General features: G+C 45.4%; 1 protein-coding gene across 11 annotated transcripts in view; it reads left to right on the top strand.

The window, feature by feature from the left end:
* ttll5 (tubulin tyrosine ligase-like family, member 5) overlaps nt 1–20,726 on the top strand; it is a 432,290-nt gene that overhangs the window by 144,144 nt on the left and 267,420 nt on the right. For all 11 annotated transcript variants that reach the window (XR_010975642.1, XM_068038454.1, XM_068038450.1 and 8 more), the window contains one exon: nt 8,666–8,747. Coding sequence is in view for 10 of the 11 variants with exons in the window: in XM_068038454.1 (XP_067894555.1) it covers nt 8,666–8,747 (82 nt within the window). In the remaining variant the exon portion in view is untranslated. The remainder of the gene's footprint in view (nt 1–8,665; nt 8,748–20,726) is intronic.

Genomic DNA, 20,726 nt, shown 5'->3' with positions numbered 1-20,726 from the left:
ATCATCAGTAGAGATACAGTCAGTAACATGGAGTGTTTGTGCTAATTTACCTGTGTTGGGCTCAGTAATTTCACCCTAGCAATTCCTTTACTGAGATTATTTTCAATCCATTGCATGCTGCTTATGCAGTTTGGCATGCAAGTAGTCCTGGGTTGTAGCTTCACCAGGTTGACACCTCATTTTGAGGTATGCCTGGTGCTGCTCCTGGCATGCCCTCCAGCACCCTTCATTGAACCAGGGTTGATCTCCTTGCTTGATGGTAATGGTAGAGTGGGGGATATGCTGGGCCATGAGGTTACAGATTGTGGTTGAGTACAATTCTGCTGCTACTGATGGCCCACAGTGCCTCATGGATGCCCAGTTTTGCATTGCTAGATCTGTTCGAAATCTATCCCATTTAGCACGGTGATAGTGCCACACAACACGATGGACGGTATCCTCAATGTGAAGGCGGGACTTCGTCTCCACAAGGACTGTGCAGTGGTCACTCTACCAATACAGTCATGGACAGAAGCATCTGCAGCAGGCAGATTGGTGAGGACGAGGTCAAGTATGTTTTTCCCTCGTGTTGGTTCCCCCACCACCTGCCGCAGACCCAGTCTAGCAGCTATGTCCTTTAGAACTCGGCCAGCTCGGTCAGTAGTGGTGCTACCGAGCCAATCTTGGTGATGGACATTGAAGTCCCCCACCCAGAATACATTTTGTGCCCTTGCCACCCTCAGTGCTTCCTCCAAGTGGTGTTCAACATGGAGGAGTACTGAGTCATCAGCTGAGGGAGGGCGGTAGGTGGTAATCAGTAGGAGGTTACCTTGCCCATGTTTGACCTGATGCCATGAGACTTCATGGGGTCCGGAGTCGATGTTGAGGACTCCCAGGGCAACTCCCTCCCTACTGTAGACCACTGTAGCCACCTCTGCTGGGTCTGTCCTGCCGGTGGGACAGGATATACCCAGGGATAGTGATTGCAGTGACTGGGACATTGTCTGTAAGATATGATTCAGTGAGTATGACTATGTCAGGCTGTTGCTTGACTAGTCTGTGGGACAGCTCTACCAACTTTGGCACAAACCCCCAGATGTTAATAAGGAGGACTTTGCACGGTCGACAGGGCTGGGTTTGCCATTGTTGTTTCCGGTGCCTAGGTTGATGCCGGGTGGTCCGTCCGGTTTCATTCCTTTTTATTGACTTCGTAGCAGTTACGTATAACTGAGTGGCTTGCTAGGCCATTTCAGAGGACATGTAAGAGTTAACCACATTGCTGTGGGTCTGGAGTCACATGTAGGCCAGACCAGGTAAGAACAGCAGATTTCCTTCCCTAAAGGACATTAGTGAACCAGATGGGTTTTTATAACAATCGACAATGGTTTCATAGCCATCATTAGACTAGCTTTTAAATCCAGATTTATTAATTAAATTCAAATTCCACCTTCTGCTGTGGTGGTATTCGAACCCATGTCTCCAGATCAATACCCTGGGTCTCTGGGTTACTAGTCCAGTGATAATACCACCACACTTACGCCTACCCGCACAGTCCTTGTGGAGACGAAGTCCCGCCTTCATATTGTGGATACCGTCCATCGTGTTGTGTGGCACTATCACCGTGCTAAATGGGATAGATTTCGAACAGATCTAGCAATGCAAAACTGGGCATCCATGAGGCGCTGTGGGCCATCAGCAGCAGCAGAATTGTACTCAACCACAAATTGTCACCTCATGGCCCGGCATATCCCCCACTCTACCATTACCATCAAGCCAGGAGACCAACCCTGGTTCAATGAAGAGTGCAGGAGGGTATGCCAGGAGCAGCACCAGGCATACCTCAAAATGAGGTGTCAACCTGGTGAAGCTACAACCCAGGACTACTTGCATGACAAACTGCGTAAGCAGCATGCAATAGACAGAGCTAAGTGATCCCATAACCAATGGATCAGATCTAAGCTCTGCAGTCCTGCCACATCCAGTCGTGAATGGTGGTGGACAATTAAACAACTAACTGGAGGAGGTGGCTCCACAACTATCCCCATCCTCAATGATGGGGGAGCCCAGCACATCAGTGCGAAAGATAAGGCTGAAGCATTTGCAAAAATCTTTAGCCAGATGTGCCGAGTTGATGATCCATCTCGGCCTCCTCCTGAAGTCCCCAGCATTACAGATGCCAGATTTCAGCCAATTCGATTCACTGCACGTGATATCGAGAAACGACTGAAGGCACTGGATACTGCAAAGGCTATGGGTCCTGGCAATATTCCGGCAATAGTACTGAAGACCTGTGCTCCAGAACTTGCCGCATCCCTAGCCAAGCTGTTCCAGTATAGCTACAACACTGGCATCCACCCGGCAATGTGGAAAATTGCCCCGGTATGTCCTGTACACAAAAAGCAGGACAAGTCCAACCTGGCCAATTACCGCCCCATCAGTCTACTCTCAATCATCAGTAAAGTGATGAAAGGTGTCATCAACAGTGCCATCAAGCAGCACTTGCTTAGCAATAACCTGCTCAGTGATGCTCAGTTTGGGTTCTGCCAGGCCCACTCAGCTTCTGACCTCATTACAGACTTGGTTCAAACGTGGACAAAAGAACTGAACTCAAGAGGTGAGGTGAGAGTGACTGCCCTTGACATCAAGGCAGCATTTGACCGAGTATGGCATCAAGGAGCCCGAGCAAAACTGGAGTCAATGGGAATCAGGGGGAAAACTCTCTGCTGGTTAGAGTCATACCTTGCGCAAAGGAAGATGGCTGTAGTTGTTGGAGGTCAATCAACTGAGGTCCAGGACATCACTGCAGGAATTCCTCAGGGTAGTGTCCTAGGCCTAACCATCTTCAGCAACTTCATCAATGACCTTCCTTTAATCATAAGGTCAGAAGGGGGGATGTTCGCTGATGATTGCACAATGTTCAGTACCATTCGTGACTCCTCAAATGCTGAAGCAGTCTGTGTAGAAATGCAGCAAGACCTGGACAATGTCCAGGCTTGGGCTGATAAGTGGCAATTAACATTTGCGCCACACAAGTGCCAGGAATGACCATCTCCAACAAGAGAGAATCTAACAATCTCCCTTTGACATTCAATGGCATTACCATCGCTGAATCCCCCACTATCAACATTCTAGGGGCTACCATTGACCAGAAACTGAACAGGAGTAGCCATATAAATACTGTGGCTGCAAGAGCAGGTCAGAGGCTAGGAATCCTGACTCCCCAAAGCCTGTCCACCATCTACAAGGCACAGGTCAGGAGTGTGATGGAATACTTGCCACTTGCCTGGATGGGTGCAGCTCCAACAACACTCAAGAAGCTCGGCACCATCCAGAACAAAGCAGCCCACTTGATTGGCACCCCATCTACAAATATTCACTCCCTCCACCACCGACGCACAGTGGCAGCAGTGTGTACCATCTACAAGATGCACTGCAGCAACGCACCAAGGCTCCTTAGACAGTATCTTCCAAACCTGTGACTTCTACCACCTCGAAGGACAAGAGCAGCCGATGCATGGGAACATCACCACCAGCAAGTTCCCCTCCAAGTCACACACCATGCTGACTTGGAACTATATCGCCGTTCCTTCACACTCGCTGGCTCAAAATCCTGGAACTCCCTTCCTAACAGCACTGTGGGTGTACTTACCTCACATGGACTGCAGCGGTTCAAGAAGGCAGCTCACCACCACCTTGTCAAGGGCATTTAGGGATGGGCAGTAAATGCTGGCATAGCCAGTGACGCCCACATCCCATGAATGAATTTTTAAAAATTATCTATCAGCATTTGAACAAAAATATTCTAAAAGCAAGTAAAAATATACAAATGGAAGTAGGAAGATAATCGTGGTTATTTTTAAGTGGCTGAATTTTGAACAGGGCAGATGGGAAGGCTCTTACATTAATTTTTTTTTCTTTTTTTTTAAGGTGGCCTTTATACCCCTTTGGCCCCTTTTATGTCGAGGGGGCCTTTATTCCTCAGGCCCCCTTTATATACATTTTTATATTTTTAAAATAACTTTATTAAAAACAGATAAATAAACAAAAAACTCAAATTAAAATGCCATTCTTGGCGTCGACAATGCACTCCAGTCCCTGCAGTGCCCACTGGTTGCGGAAGGCCTCAAGCGTACCGGCGGACACTGCATGCTCCTTCTCCAGGGACACCTGGGCGCAAACGTAACGGCGGAAGAGGGGCAGGCAATCAGGGAGGACGGACCCCCTGACGGCCCGCAGCCTGGACCTGTGAATTGCCACCTTGGCCAGGCCCAGGAGCAGACTGACGAGGAGATCCTCCTCCTTGCCCACGCCCTTCATTAATGAGCTTACATGCTTAAACCGGACATGCAACCAATGAACAGTTTGGACTGGCATCCTGAGCAGTGGGAAAACTAAGGCACCGACCTCATTCCCAACATCACTCTGTCTGCAATGTTAATCCTTGAAGGCCTGGTTCCTTTTATTTTATTTGACGCACTAATGCCCTGGGCTAAATAAACCTTAGCTCAAAGGCTGCTGTGCTGGTCAAACCGTAAGAGCCAAGGATGTCACAATCACATCACAGCGACCCTTTTTAAAAATGGAAGGTGCTCATTGGTAAAGGCAAATGATCAGTGTGGTGCTGAGGTCCACAGAGCAGGGAAGTCAGACATGTGATTCCCATTCTGTATTGAACAGACCAGCATTCGAAAATGTCAGACAGAAAAAGACCAAGTGGTCCATCCAGCCTGTCCCAAGCGGTATTGATGCCTTATGCATCATGGTAGAGACAGACACTACTTATCCAGAGCTATCCAGAGCCATTGTAATGTCCTGGGAGAGGCAAAACACCAGATAAAAACCCAGGCCAATTCAGGGAAAATAATTTGGAAAATTCCTCTCGGAAGGAAATCCAATGTTCCAAAGCACTTCTGGTTCGCTTCCCATGTTCTAACTTCCATAAACTTGAGCTCATTCAAAATTCTGCTGCCCGGGTCCTAACTCACACAAGTCCCATTTACCCATCACCCTGTGCTCACTGACCTACATTGGCTCCTGGTTAAGCAAAGCCTTGATTTTACAATTCTCATCTTTGTTTTCAAATCCCTCCATGGCCTCCCTATCTCCTCTGGCCGCACAACCCTCTGAGATAGCTGTGCTCATCTAATTCTGACCTCTTGCACAGTTTCAGTTTTAATCGCTCCACCATTGGTGCTTGTGCCTTCAGCTGCCTGGGGCCCAAGCTCTGGAATTCCCTCCCTAAAACTCTGCTCTCTACCTCACTTTTCTCTGGTAAGAAACTCCGGAAAACCTACCTCTTTAATCAACTTTTGGTCATCTGTTCGAATATCTTATGTGGCTTTGTGCGACATTTTGATTGCTAGTACCCCTGTGAAGTGCCTTGGGCCATTTTACATATTAAAGGTATTATATAAATAAATACAAATTGTTGTTGTAGTCCAGGAGACTACATTGACCAGACTTATATTACAGGGTCCCTACTTGACAGAAGGATTACACTTCAAAAGCAATTCATTGGCTAAAAGCACTTTGGGTTATGAAAGGCACTATAGACGTGCAAGTTCTTTCTTCGACCACTTATCGATGTGGTTTCCTCTCCAGCCAGAAATGAATCCAGCTCTCTCTCGAAGGTATATAGCAAATCAGCATTCATTGCATGAGCTGGCAACCTCGGGTCTGAGTTGAATAATTGCAGTCTGGAGACGGTGGTTAGGTCGGTTTCCTGCTCCTGCCTCTGTACTTTTCGCCTTGCTGAAAAGTGCATGCGCTTGCAAATTGTTCGAGGATACAGTTGACCTCGGCTGGCAGTTGCTGAGCCTGACTGGATTAAGTCATCATCTGCTGACCCTTTGGTTCATGGTTGAAGAACAGGCACTTGGGGAGAAACCAAGAAACTGCAAAGAGCCATCAAACTATAGCCCAGCAAGAGTCAGCAGCTACAGGAGAAGACAGCAAGTACTGAAACCATCACTTGAGTTAGCAGCAGTAGGAAAGTTACTGAGCCATATTCAGACATGCTTGGTAGCAGAAGTGTGAGAGTGACCCCAGGGACGACTACTTTTCCTGCTGACACACAGCTGGTTTCTGTTTGTTGGCTGAGATTGACCAACCACGTATGAGATGCTGAGCGTAAAGCTCTCCACTGATGCTATGCACTGTGGCTGTAATATGCTGCACTACTTCTCCTTCCCAGGTTAGGTTTCTAATTTCCTGCCCTTCACTCATCAGGCTTCTATAAACCCTAACCAATAGATACAGACAGTAGATTGTAGAGGCTTGCAAACATACCAACTAGGAGCACTCAGCCCCTCGAGCCTGCTCTGCTATTCAGTAAGATCATGGCTGATCTGATTGTAATCTCAACTCCACATTCCCGCCTACCCCCAATAACCTTTCACCCCCTTGCTTATCAAGAATCTATCCATCTTTGCATGCTGTCCACAGTGACAATCTGTCCCTTGGTGCAGAATTCTATACACGCATAGAGAAAGCAGCTACCACCTTTGGCCGACTCGTGAAACGCACATGGGATAACACCAAGCTGATCCCTAGAGCCAAGCTGATGGTTTATGAGACCTGTGTTCTCAGCACCTTGCTATATGGCTGTGAAACATGGGGGACTTACAGCTACCAGGAAAAGAAGCTCAATAATTTCCATCTTTGCTGTCTGCAGCGCATTATGGGTATATCCTGGCAGAAAATCCTTTCAAAGGCAGAACTCCCAAATGTGTTGGCACTAATCAAACAGAGGTGGCTTCATCTGCAAGATGGAAGACTGTCACATACACAAGAACCTTCTGTATGGTGAGGTAACCGGGGCCAAACAACCAGTGGGTGCCCAAAGCGCTGCTTCAAGGATGCTTGCAGGTGTGACGTGAAGGCCCTAAATGTCGACTAACGCATCTGGGAGTCACTAGCTGGCGAAAGAGGGAAATGGCGACACATCCTTTGGACTGGTGTGCACTGCCATGACGACCAGTTGCTACAGCAGCTTGGCAACTGGCTTCAACGCCAAAAATAACAACTCAACAGCATCACTTGGCAACTTCACGTGTGACACTTGTGGCAGAACCTGCCTCTCAAGGACTGGCCTTCAGCAAAGGTGCTAAGAGAAGACATCCCACCTAAATGAATTGTTTGTTCCGTGTCCATCATCTTTCATAGATGGAAAATGACATCCATTCAACTGTGTGATTTCCACATTCTGCTCTGGGGCTACTCCTGACATTTTGTCTGCCCCCACCATTCTGCCATGTGGCGGCTGGATGTTAAAGCTTTGATATTTTGTTACACTCTGCAGCTTCTCCCTATTAGACATAATCTTTTTATATTCCCCCTTTTTCTGCCCGATTCTTCCATCCTATCCGGTCCTGAAGGTGTTGGCTCTGAGCTAGACATGGCTTCATGGATAGCTGGCTTATTTACCTTGTTCCTGATTCCATGGAGTCCTACAGCCAGTCCTAATCAGATCTACACATACCAATTTTGGTTGCTGGGCAATAATAAGGATAATGATTTCCCTTCTCTAACTCATGGACATTGAGGTGAATTGTACCATGTATACCACTGAACCTGTGGTCTGGCTCAACTGCTCTTCCTTATCTAGCTGAATCATTGGGAGCGAATTCTATTAGTGACATTTTGTTTATATAATAATGTTATAGAATGATATCAGGGTTTAAAGAGTTAAGAGAACATATTATGGAATCATAGAATAGAATATGAAGGAGGCCATTCGGTTCATTGAATCTGTGCTAACTTTTTTGAAGAGCAGGCAGTTAGTCCCACTCCGCTGCTCTTGCCCCATATTCCTGCAATTGTTTTTTCTTCATTTTTTTATTTGTTTGTGGGATGTTGACATCGCTGGCAAGGCCAACATTTATTGCTTGTCCTTTATTGCCCTGGATTTTTATCAAGGTTGTATAAACTTGGCTTGTATTCCCTTGAGCTTAGAAGTTTGGGGTGATCTGATTGAGATATTTAAAATAGCAAAGGGATTTGATGGAGCAGAACTATTTCCTTCGGCAGGGGATCCCAAACAAGGGATGCAAACAATCTTTAAATTAGAGCCATGCCATTCAGGAGTGAAATTAGGAAGCTCTTTTTCACACAGAGGGTAGCAGAAATCTGACACTCTCTTCCCCCAAAAGGCTATGGATGTTGGGGCCAATTGAAATGTTAAAGATTGAGATATTGGGTTTTGTTATGGATCAAAGGTGGGTAAATCGAGTTGAGGTACAATTCGGCTATGATCTAATTGGCGGAAGAAGCTCAAGGGACTGAATGACTTGCTGCTGTTCCTATGTTCACGGAACAAATTGTCCCCATGGAGCTGGATTCCATTTAGCGGCATAGTTAATTAGTGGAGGTTGGTTCATTTAAAGGAAAAACAACTAACATGGGCAATTTGTTTGCATTTTAAAGGGTAAACTGGGTTAACAGTCTAGCATCTGAAACCTGATTATACAGGATCCTGTTCAGTGTTAATAATGGAAGTTGGTAGTTTCAGTCCATTAAAGTTTCTCCACACAAAGTACTGGATTGTGTTTCTCTTGCAGCTGTGCAGAGTGGGTGTGGGCTGTAGCAAGAGATTGCATAATGGCAGTGTGTAGCTGTGAGCTCTGACCTGTTGAGATCATCAACACAAGTGTGAGCTTTTACACAGGTTTGCTTTGTGTTTTAACAGAGCTGTATGGTTTTGATGTCCTAATTGACTCCAATCTCAAGCCCTGGCTGCTGGAAGTCAATCTTTCACCGTCACTGGCATGGTAAGTAAGCAATGAGCGTTGCTTTATTTCATTAAAGTTTGAATTTGGGAAGACTGGGTGATCCAGACTCTGGCCTTCCTCTTCTGGGATTTGGGTTCAAATCCAGCCCAGATTGAGGATGAATATCTCCTGTCAGGTGGTTTTAATGGTCCCGCTTGAAATGGGATTGGCTTGTCTCTCTCCATTGGCCAACAGTGAAAAACTACACTGAGGAAAGGTCACAGACCTGAAACGTTAACTATGCTTCTCTCTCCACAGATGCTGCCTGACTTGCTGAGTACTTCCAGCACTTTTTTGTTTATATTAGTGAAAAATTACTCTTAATTCAGCACTAAGTTGTCAATCTTGGTCAGAGAGACCACAGCATGGCTGGTGTAGGAAATGGAAAAGTATAGCACTGATACAGGAGGGGTTACCCTTCTGTGGTTGAAGCTGAGGCACCCTGGTTGTGGGAGTGTAGATCTCAGCTTTACTCTATATCAAGCCTATACCTTCCCTTTTCGAGCTAGATCCTGACACTGGAAAGTTTCCCACTCCTCGGCACCACCAGCCATCACCTTGATGAGTACAAAATTGCAAACAAAAAGCAGTTGGTTTTGCTGTGATTGGTTGCAGAGGTTGATACTCATGATTCTGATGAAAGGTCATTGATGTGAAAAATTAACTCTTTTACTCTCCACAGATGCTGCCTGACCTGCTGAGTATTTCCAGCATTTTCTGTTTTTGTTTCCGATTTTCAGCATCTGCAATATTTTGCTTTTGACACCCATGGTGTTCGGTTAATGCTGATGGTGTGGGACTGGTTGACACCCATGGTGTTAGGTTAATGCTGATGGTGTGGGACTGGTTGACACCCATGGTGTTAGGTTAATGCTGATGGTGTGGGACTGGTTGACACCCATGGTGTTCGGTTAATGCTGATGGTGTGGGACTGGTTGACACCCATGGTGTTCGGTTAATGCTGATGGTGTGGGACTGGTTGACACCCATGGTGTTCGGTTAATGCTGATGGTGTGGGACTGGTTGACACCCATGGTGTTAGGTTAATGCTGATGGTGTGGGACTGGTTGACACCCATGGTGTTAGGTTAATGCTGATGGTGTGGGACTGGTTGACACCCATGGTGTTAGGTTAATGCTGATGGTGTGGTACTGGTTGACACCCATGGTGTTAGGTTAATGCTGATGGTGTGGGACTGGTTGACACCCATGGTGTTCGGTTAATGCTGATGGTGTGGTACTGGTTGACACCCATGGTGTTAGGTTAATGCTAATGATGTGGGACTGGTTGACACCCATGGTGTTAGGTTAATGCTGATGGTGTGGTACTGGTTGACACCCATGGTGTTAGGTTAATGCTGATGATGTGGGACTGGTTGACACCCATGGTGTTCGGTTAATGCTGATGGTGTGGTACTGGTTGACACCCATGGTGTTAGGTTAATGCTGATGGTGTGGGACTGGTTGACACCCATGGTGTTAGGTTAATGCTGATGGTGTGGGACTGGTTGACACCCATGGTGTTAGGTTAATGCTGATGGTGTGGTACTGGTTGACACCCATGGTGTTCGGTTAATGCTGATGATGTGGGACTGGTTGACACCCATGGTGTTCGGTTAATGCTGATGGTGTGGGACTGGTTGACACCCATGGTGTTCGGTTAATGCTGATGGTGTGGTACTGGTTGACACCCATGGTGTTCGGTTAATGCTGATGGTGTGGTACTGGTTGACACCCATGGTGTTAGGTTAATGCTGATGGTGTGGGACTGGTTGACACCCATGGTGTTAGGTTAATGCTGATGGTGTGGTACTGGTTGACACCCATGGTGTTAGGTTAATGCTGATGATGTGGGACTGGTTGACACCCATGGTGTTCGGTTAATGCTGATGGTGTGGGACTGGTTGACACCCATGGTGTTAGGTTAATGCTGATGGTGTGGGACTGGTTGACACCCATGGTGTTAGGTTAATGCTGATGGTGTGGGACTGGTTGACACCCATGGTGTTCGGTTAATGCTGATGGTGTGGGACTGGTTGACACCCATGGTGTTAGGTTAATGCTGATGGTGTGGGACTGGTTGACACCCATGGTGTTAGGTTAATGCTGATGGTGTGGGACTGGTTGACACCCATGGTGTTAGGTTAATGCTGATGGTGTGGGACTGGTTGACACCCATGGTGTTAGGTTAATGCTGATGGTGTGGGACTGGTTGACACCCATGGTGTTCGGTTAATGCTGATGGTGTGGGACTGGTTGACACCCATGGTGTTCGGTTAATGCTGATGGTGTGGGACTGGTTGACACCCATGGTGTTCGGTTAATGCTGATGGTGTGGGACTGGTTGACACCCATGGTGTTCGGTTAATGCTGATGGTGTGGGACTGGTTGACACCCATGGTGTTAGGTTAATGCTGATGGTGTGGTACTGGTTGACACCCATGGTGTTCGGTTAATGCTGATGGTGTGGGACTGGTTGACACCCATGGTGTTCGGTTAATGCTGATGGTGTGGGACTGGTTGACACCCATGGTATTGGATGAGTAGGCATGACTGTTATAGAGAGGGTTATGTTGATGGTGTTGGACAAGTTGATGCTGATGTGCTGGATGAGTTGGCACCAATGATGTCTGTTCTTGCAATATGAACTTTCTGTTTAGTTTGACCTTTGCTGCTTCATCCTCAGTTTTCCATGATTGTCAAAATGCTGGCTGTGGTGAAGACTTTGCTCAGTGAATGCAGGTAGCATTGAGTAACCTGTATTTGTTCTTAAATTGACACTGTGTGGTTCATACATTTAATGTTTCTTATGTTTAATCTTGGAGTGATAGTGGAGAACAGAAAAAAAAGACATAATTATATGTCTTATTACATCTCTAAAAGCTTTTTACATACATAAGTCTAAATGAGATGACTGATTAGTTAATTTGTTTGGTTACATTGGTTGAGGGAGGAATGTTTGCCAAGACACCAGGAGAGCTTCCTACTACTCTTTGAATAATGCTGTGGAATCTTTTACATCCACCTGAACCACCAGAACCCTGACATTACAGATCTGTGAGTTTTGCCTAGATTGGGGAAAAGTGTTTGAAACTGATGAGAGATTCTGGCAAAGATAATCTATCAGAAAAGGTCACAGACCTGAAATGTTATTTCTGCGTCTCTCTCCTCAGATGCTACCTGACCTGCTGAGTATTTATTTCTGTTAGGAAAGGGTTTGATTTGGAGAGTGGCAGCATGGGGCAAATTGTGTCTGATGAATCTTCTGGATTGAGGAAATTACAGATCTGGTGGATAAGGTGAGGCAATACAGGTTCGAGCACTGCCTGATGCAGTGTCAAGTTAAGGGCATCAGAATTAAAAAAAATGAGTGAATTTAGACTCTTTTTTTTCAACAACTGGATAATCGAATTGTGAAACAGATTTAAAAAAGGGTTTAAAAAAGGCTGGATGAATTCCATTTTAGGAAAGGGGTTAGTTCCAGAAAGGTGGTAAGGAAGCTAATATGGTGAGAGTTGTGGGGGTAGACTAGATGGGCCAATGGTTTCCTAGTCAAATCTTGCATACTGGACAGTGATCAGGAATGTATGTTAGAGCAGAATAAAACTCTGGGCCGGGAATTTCCTTGGGGCTGCTCCCACTCCGCTACTATCACCTCAGTGGAAGTGTGGCACAAACTGTGTATATATGGCAATGGTGGCAGAGCAGGAGCAACTCAGAAATTCCTAGCTATTATGTCAAATATCAGAATACATAACACAGGCATGGATTTTTATACTTTGTTTTAAAATGTTTGACACAGGAGTTGGTTCATATTCATTAATCACCTGCTCCTGGCCTACACTTTGTTCGTTTCATACATTTATGTGGAAACTTTTTCTTGTAGTTTTGTGAGTTTCATTTCTTTTGTACCTGGTGATTTGTTGATTTCAGGCCACTTAATACGACAGGAAATTCTTTGACGTTATAAACTAAAAATGTGAATGCTTTTGGCATAGTAACCAACCCAGAGATTTTGAGTTCAATTCCCACAAGTTGTGAAATTGAATTCGATAAATCTGCTAATTTGTGGAAAAATGACTGTGAAATCTGCCGAATTGTTGTAAAAATCCAACTGGTTAGCAAACATCCCTTTATTGAAGCTGCTACCCCTACTTGATCTATCCAGTCCCACACTGTGTGGTTGACTCTTAACGCCCCCCGATGCGTCCTGACTAGTAGCTTCTTCGCTATTAGCAATTGCAGCAAAGTTCAGTGACCAAAAAAAATACAAGAGCTGCAGCAGTTCCAAGGAGAATGTCAATCGTTAGAGAGTATTATTGTGCTCTAACATGCATACCGGACCGTGATCAGGAATGTAAGATTTGAGTAGGAAACCATTGGCCCATCTAGTCTACTTTTCAACCTACCCCCACAACTCTCACCATATCAGCTTCCTTACCACCTTTCTGGAACTAACCCCGTCCCTAAAATGGAATTCATACAGCTTTTTTAAAAACCCTACAATGGTTTTCTGTTTCACAATTCTATTACCCACTTGCTGAAAAAAAGTTGCCTAAATTCACTGATTTTTTCAGGGTACCTAGGGACGGGCAATAAATGCTGGCTTTGCCAGCGACCCCCACTTCCCCGGAATAAAATGTTAAAACGTTGCCATGCTCGAGAGGGTACAGAGTTGAACAGTGAGGATGATTCCAGAATTTTAAGAAATAAGGACAAGTTAAGGAACTTGGGCTATTAAATTTGAAAATTAGCCAGGAAGGAACTTGTTAAAGTAGACATGCGTATAAAAGGTGATTAATAGAAGTTTGAAGTTATAAAGTAGTTGATAAATTTGGTCCATGCTCACTGTCGGGAAGGGTTCAAATCCTAGGGGACACCAGTTAAAAATGAGGATGTTAGGAGTATTATAAAGAAAGTCAGGAGTTATCCAAAGGGGAACAGAGTTGCTGAGTAGGACAGAAGACAGCAATTTTCATTTACATAGCACCTTTAACATGGAGAAACATGCAAGGACCTTCGCAGACATGTAAGGAAAGTTGAAGCTGAGCAAAAGAAGGCAAAAATTATTTTCTTTCACTTTCATGTTGAACTGCATCTGACCCTCCTGCCAGCCCATCCATATCCTCCTGTAATCTTTCATAATCCTCATCACAGTTTTGCCATGCCATCTCAGTTTGGTCAACGGCAGATTTCAGTAACTCCCTCAACTACTAAGTCCAAATCGTTTGTGTAAGCAGCTTCAGCACAGTCCCCTGTGGAACACCACTCTCTCCACCTTTCCAGACTAAGAACCTTCCCTTTACTCTGACCCTTTGCTTTCTGCCCTCCAACCATTTCATAACACGTGGTCATATTCCCTTTTATTTCATGTCCCATTATTTTTTGATGAAAATTTAGTTTAGTTTAGAGAAACAGCACTGAAACAGGCCCTTCGGCCCACCGATTCTGTGCCGACCATCAACCACCCATTTATACTAATCCTACACTAATTCCATATTCCTACCACATCCCCACCTGTCCCTATATTTCCCTACCACCTACCTATACTAGGGGCAATTTATAATGACCAATTTACCTATCAACCTGCAAGTCTTTGGCATGTGGGAGGAAACCGGAGCACCCGGAGGAAACCCACGCAGACACAGGGAGAACTTGCAAACTCCACACAGGCAGTACCCAGAATTGAACCCGGGTCGCTGGAGCTGTGAGGCTAACCACTGCGCCACTGTGGTTTGAAGAGAGGCATCACGTTGGGCATGTTTGTCACCACAGCCACCCTGCACCAACCCACTTTTCATTTCTGCACAATTTTGGAAGTAATGCAGGCATGAAGGTAGCAGCTCGTGACTGAGTACAGTTCGAGACAGAGTTTGAGCTTAGGAATTTTGTGCAGTGAGGGAGGAGGTGCTGCTTTGACAGAGCTGAAGCCCGGAAGCATTAATTAGGTAGCCAGGCAGGTGAGAGCATACCAGAAATAGAGGGTAACCTAGAGACAGTGGCAAGGGTTTGAAGAGCTAGCAGGGTGAGTCTGTGGGTTCAAATCATTCTAAAGAAAATCGGAAAGAAGGTAAATGATTAGTTGGTGAGTGTTTTGTCTTTTTCTCTTATCTAAACTAGGGAATTTTAATTAGGGTAAGAGTAACATTAATTGGAATATTAATAATATAAGCACAAGCAGGACTAGAGGCATTAATTAAAATTTAATTAAGAAAATCATTAGTTAATTAAAAAACAATCAGAATGGTAGGGCAGGTGATGTGTTGTGGCTGCAGTATGAGGGAGCTGGTGGACGCCAGTGTGATCCATGGCAACCACATCTGCATAAGTGTCTGCGGCTCGAGGAACTTCGGCTCAGAGTTAATGAGCTTGAAGCCCAGCTTTGGACGCTGCGGTACATCAGGGAGGGGGACACTTTGTTCAGAAGGCAGTCACGCCTCTTAGGCTAGGCTCTTCTGATTTGGTCTGTGGCCAGGGACAGGAGGCTGTGACTGCGAGTGAGGCAGGTATGAGGATTGAGAAAGTAGAAATGGAGGAGCCTCAGCCCTTGCAATTGTTCAACAGATTTGAGGTTCTTGCAGCTTGTATGGATGAGTGTGAGGGCTGCAGGGTGGATGAGCGAACTGACTATGGCACCGTGGTACATTAATTGGGGGGAGTAAATAGAAATGTAGTGGTAGTAGGGGACAGTATAGTTTTGGGGATAGATACAGTTTGCTGCAGCCAAGAGCATGAGTCCAGAAGGCTGTGTTGCCTACTCGGTGCCAGGGTTTAGGACATCTGCTCGGGACTGGAGAGGAACTTGCAATGGGAGGGGGAGGATCCAGTTGTAGTGGTCCATGTGGGTACCAATGAAATAGATAGGACTCGAAAAGAGGTTCTGCTTAGGGATTATGAGCAGCTAGGGGCTAAATTAAAAAAGCAGAACCTTAAAGGTAATAATCTCTGGATTACTACCTGAGCGACAAGCGAATTGGCGTTGGGAAAATAAGATTAAAGCTTTGAATGCGTGGCTCAAAGATTGGTGTGGGAGAAATGGGTTTTAATTCATGGGGCATTGACACCAGTACTGGGGAAAGTGGGAGCTGTACTGTTGGGATGGTCTTCACCTGAACCATGCTGGAACCAGTGTTCTGACAAGTTGTATAACTAGGGTGGTAGATAGGGCTTTAAACTAAATATTTGGAGGCAGGGGAAGAAATCACTTGAGGAGAGATGTGATGCATTAAAGGGAAAGGTCAAGGCAATGGACCAGGGTAGTAATATGGGTAATGATAACCAGAGTGTGACAGGAAGAGACAGAGCTTATAAACTGAAGAGTGCACCAGCAGATAAGGCCAGAGTTTGCAAGAATGGTAAAAAGACAGAATTAAAGGCTCTGTATCTGAATGTGCGTAGCATTCGCAACAAAATTGATAACGCTAATAGCCATTTCAGAGACTTGGTTGCAAGGTGACCAAGGCTCGGACCTAAATATTCAAGAGTATTTAACATTTTGGACAATCAGGAAGCTAGGAAAAGCTGGTGGGGTAGCTCTGTTAATTAAGGATGATGTTAGTACAATAGTGAGAGATGATCTTGGTTCAGAAGATCAAGATGTAGAATCAGTTTGGGTGGAGTTAAGAAATAGAAAAGGAAATAGAAGTCACTTGTGGGGCAGTTTATAACAGTAGCTACACTGTCGAACAGAGTATGCAGGAAGAAATAAAGGGGGCTTCTAAGAAAGGTACTGTAATAATCATGGGTGATTTAAATCTTCATATAGATTGAACAAATCAGATTGGCAAAGATGACCTCATAATAAAGGAGGCTCTAGGGAACAGTGATCATAATGTGTTAGAATTTCACATTCAGTTTGAAGGTGAGAAGTGTAGGTCCAAGACTAGTGTCTTAAACTTAAATAAAGGTAATTACAAGGGTATGAGGACAGAGTTGTGTTACAATCAGGTGAAAAAGGTGTCTTAGGGTCGCTTTCAGCCTTCACCTGGTCTTATCGTAACAGGGTTCAATTTTAAACACACCGTGTTTTTAGCTCCCCCTTGGTGAAACCTTGTTCACCGCTTTCCAAATATAAGGCAAAGAAACCAGCACAAACAGGCTTTCTTAGGTTTAAAGAAGAAATGTTGAAATTTATTAAACTTAAACTCTAATTCAGTTGACACCTATGGATACACTGGATGTCAAGGGATATAGAGGATTGGATAAGGGAAAAAAAGGAGGCTTATGGCAGATTCAAGGGCCTGAAAACAGTGGAGGCCCTAGAGGAGTATAGAAAGTGCAGGGGGGTACTTAAAAAAAGTAATTAGTAGAGTGAAGAGGGGGCATAACAAAACGCTGCGTGTTATAAGTATATTAAGGGCAAGAGGATAACCAGGGAAAGAGTAGGGCCCATTAGGGACCAGAGTGGCAATCTGTGTGTGGAGCCGGAGGACGTAGGTGAGGTTTTAAATGATTGTTTTCATCTGTGTTCACTGTGGAGAAGGATGATGTAGGTGTAGAGATCAGGGAGGGGGATTGTGATATGCTGGAACAAATTAGCATTGAAAGGGAGGAGGTATTAGTGGTTTTAGCGGGCTTAAAAGTGGATAAATCCCGAGGCCTGGATGAGATGTTATGTGAGGCAAGGGAGGAGATAGCAGGGGCTCTGGCACAAATTTTCAAATCCTCTCTGGCCAGAAGAAGTGCCAGAGGATTGGAGGACAGTGAATGTGGTACCATTATTCAAGAAGGGTAGGAGGGATAAATCAGATAATTACAGGCCATTGAGTCTAACATCAGTGGTAGAGAAACTATTGGAAAAAATTCTGAGGGACAGGATTAATCTCCACTTGGAGAGGCAGGGATTAATCAAGGATAGTCAGCATGTCTTTGTCAGGGGAGATCATGTCGAACAAACTTGATTGAATTTTTTGAGATGGTGACTAGATGTGTAGATGAGAGTAAGGCGGTTAATGCAGTCGATATGGACTTTAGTAAGGCTTTTGATAAAGTCCCGCATGGGGGATTGGTTAAGAAGATAAGAGCCCATGGGATCCAAGGCAATTTGACAAATTGGATCCAAAACTGGCTTAGTGGCAGGAGGCAGAGGGTAATGGTCGAGGGTTGTTTTTGTGATTGGAAGCCTGTGACTAGTGGTGTACTGCAGGGACCCTTGCTGTTGTAGTGTACATTAATGAATTAGACATGAATATAGGAGGTATGATCAGTAAGTTCGCAGATGACACGAAAAGTGGTGGTGTCGTAAATAGTGAGGAGGGAAGCCTTAGATTACAGGACCATATAGATGGGCTGGTAAGATGGGTAGAGCAGTGGCAAATGGAATTTAATCCTGAGATGTGTGAGGTGATGCATTTTGGAAGGACTAACACGGCAATGGAATAGACAGTGGGTCGTCGGACCCTAGGAAGTACAGAGAGTCGGAGGAACCTTGGTGTACTTGTCCATAGATCACTGAACAAAGAACAAAGAACAAAGAAAATTACAGCACAGGAACAGGCCCTTTGGCCCTCCAAGCCTACGCCGATCCAAATCCTCTATCTAAACCTGTCACCTATTTTCTAAGGGTCTGTATCTCTTTACTTCCTGCCCATTCATGTATCTGTCCAGATACATCTTAAAAGACGCTATCGTGCCCGCGTCTACCACCTCCGCTGGCAACGCGTTCCAGGCACCCACCACCCTCTGCGTAAAGAACTTTCCACGCATATCCCCCCTTAAACTTTTCCCCTTTCACTTTGAACTCGTGTCCCCTAGTAATTGAATCCCCCACTCTGGGAAAAAGCTTCTTGCTATCCAACCTGTCTATACCTCTCATGATTTTGTACACCTCAATCAGGTCCCCCCTCAACCTCCGTCTTTCTAATGTAAATAATCCTAATCTACTCAACCTCTCTTCATAGCTAGCGCCCTCCATACCAGGCAACATCCTGGTGAACCTCCTCTGCACCCTCTCCAAAGCATCCACATCCTTTTGGTAATGTGGCGACCAGAACTGCACGCAGTATTCCAAATGTGGCCGAACCAAAGTCCTATACAACTGTAACATGACCTGCCAACTCTTGTACTCAATACCCCGTCCGATGAAGGAAAGCATGCCGTATGCCTTCTTGACCACTCTATTGACCTGTGTTGCCACCTTCAGGGAACAATGGACCTGAACACCCAAATCTCTCTGTACATCAATTTTCCCCAGGACTTTTCCATTTACTGTATAGTTCACTCTTGAATTGGATCTTCCAAAATACATCACCTCGCATTTGCCCTGATTGAACTCCATCTGCCATTTCTCTGCCCAACTCTCCAATCTATCTATATTCTGCTGTATTCTCTGACAGTCCCCTTCACTATCTGCTACTCCACCAATCTTAGTGTCGTCTGCAAACTTGCTAATCAGACCACCTATACTTTCCTCCAAATCATTTATGTATATCACAAACAACAGTGGTCCCAGCACGGATCCCTGTGGGACACCACTGGTCACACGTCTCCATTTTGAGAAACTCCCTTCTACTGCTACTCTCTGTCTCCTGTTGCCCAGCCAGTTCTTTATCCATCTAGCTAGTACACCTTGGACCCCATGCGCCTTCACTTTCTCCATCAGCTTACCATGGGGAACCTTATCAAACGCCTTACTGAAGTCCATGTATACGACATCTACAGTCCTTCCCTCATCAATCAACTTTGTCACTTCCTCAAAGAATTCTATTAAGTTGGTAAGACATGACCTTCCCTGCACAAAACCATGTTGCCTATCACTGATAAGCCCATTTTCTTCCAAATGGGAATAGATCCTATCCCTCAGTATCTTCTCCAGCAGCTTCCCTACCACTGACGTCAGGCTCACCGGTCTATAATTACCTGGATTATCCCTGCTACCCTTCTTAAACAAGGGGACAACATTAGCAATTCTCCAGCCCTCCGGGACCTCACCCGATGTTGCAAAGATATCTGTTAAGGCCCCAACTATTTCCTCTCTCGCTTCCCACAGAAACCTGGGATAGATCCCATCCGGACCTGGGGACTTGTCCACCTTAATGCCTTTTAGAATACCCAACACTTCCTCCCTCCTTATGCCGACTTGACCTAGTGTAATCAAACATCTGTCCCTAACCTCAACATCCGTCATGTCCCTCTCCTCGGTGAATACCGATGCAAAGTACTCATTTAGAATCTCACCCATTTTCTCTGACACCACGCATAACTTTCCTCCTTTGTCCTTGAGTGGGCCAATCCTTTCTCTAGTTACCCTCTTGCTCCTTATATATGAATAAAAGGCTTTGGGATTTTCCTTAACCCTGTTTGCTAAAGATATTTCATGACCCCTTTTAGCCCTCTTAATTCCTCGTTTCAGATTGCGCCTACAATCCCGATATTCTTTCAAAGCTTCGTCTTTCTTCAGCCTCCTAGACCTTATGTATGCTTCCTTTTTCCTCTTAGCTAGTCTCACAATTTCACCTGTCATCCATGGTTCCCTAATCTTGCCATTTCTACCCCTCATTTTCACAGGAACATGTCTCTCCTGCACGCTAATCAACCTCTCTTTAAAAGCCTCCCACATATCAAATGTGGATTTACCTTCAAACAGCTGCTCCCAATCTACATTCCCCAGCTCCTGCCGAATTTTGGTGTAGTTGGCCTTCCCCCAATTTAGTTTAGTTAGTTTAGTTTAGAGATACAGCACTGAAACAGGCCCTTCGGCCCACCAAGTCTGTGCCGACCATCAACCACCCGCTTATACTAATCCTACCCTAATTCCATATTCCTACCACATCCCCACCTGTCCCTATATTTCCCTACCACCTACCTATACTAGGGGCAATTTATAATGGCCAATTAACCTATCACCCTGCAAGTCTTTGGCATGTGGGAGGAAACCGGAGCACCCGGAGGAAACCCACGCAGACACAGGGAGAACTTGCAAACTCCACACAGGCAGTACGCAGATTTGAACCCGGGTCGCTGGAGCTGTGAGGCTGCGGTG

The sequence above is a fragment of the Heterodontus francisci genome, chromosome 9 (assembly GCF_036365525.1).
Source record: "Heterodontus francisci isolate sHetFra1 chromosome 9, sHetFra1.hap1, whole genome shotgun sequence".
Taxonomy (NCBI): domain Eukaryota; kingdom Metazoa; phylum Chordata; class Chondrichthyes; order Heterodontiformes; family Heterodontidae; genus Heterodontus; species Heterodontus francisci.
The sequence above is the reverse complement of the archived record's forward strand: the minus strand, read 5'-3'. Positions and strand labels throughout refer to the sequence as shown.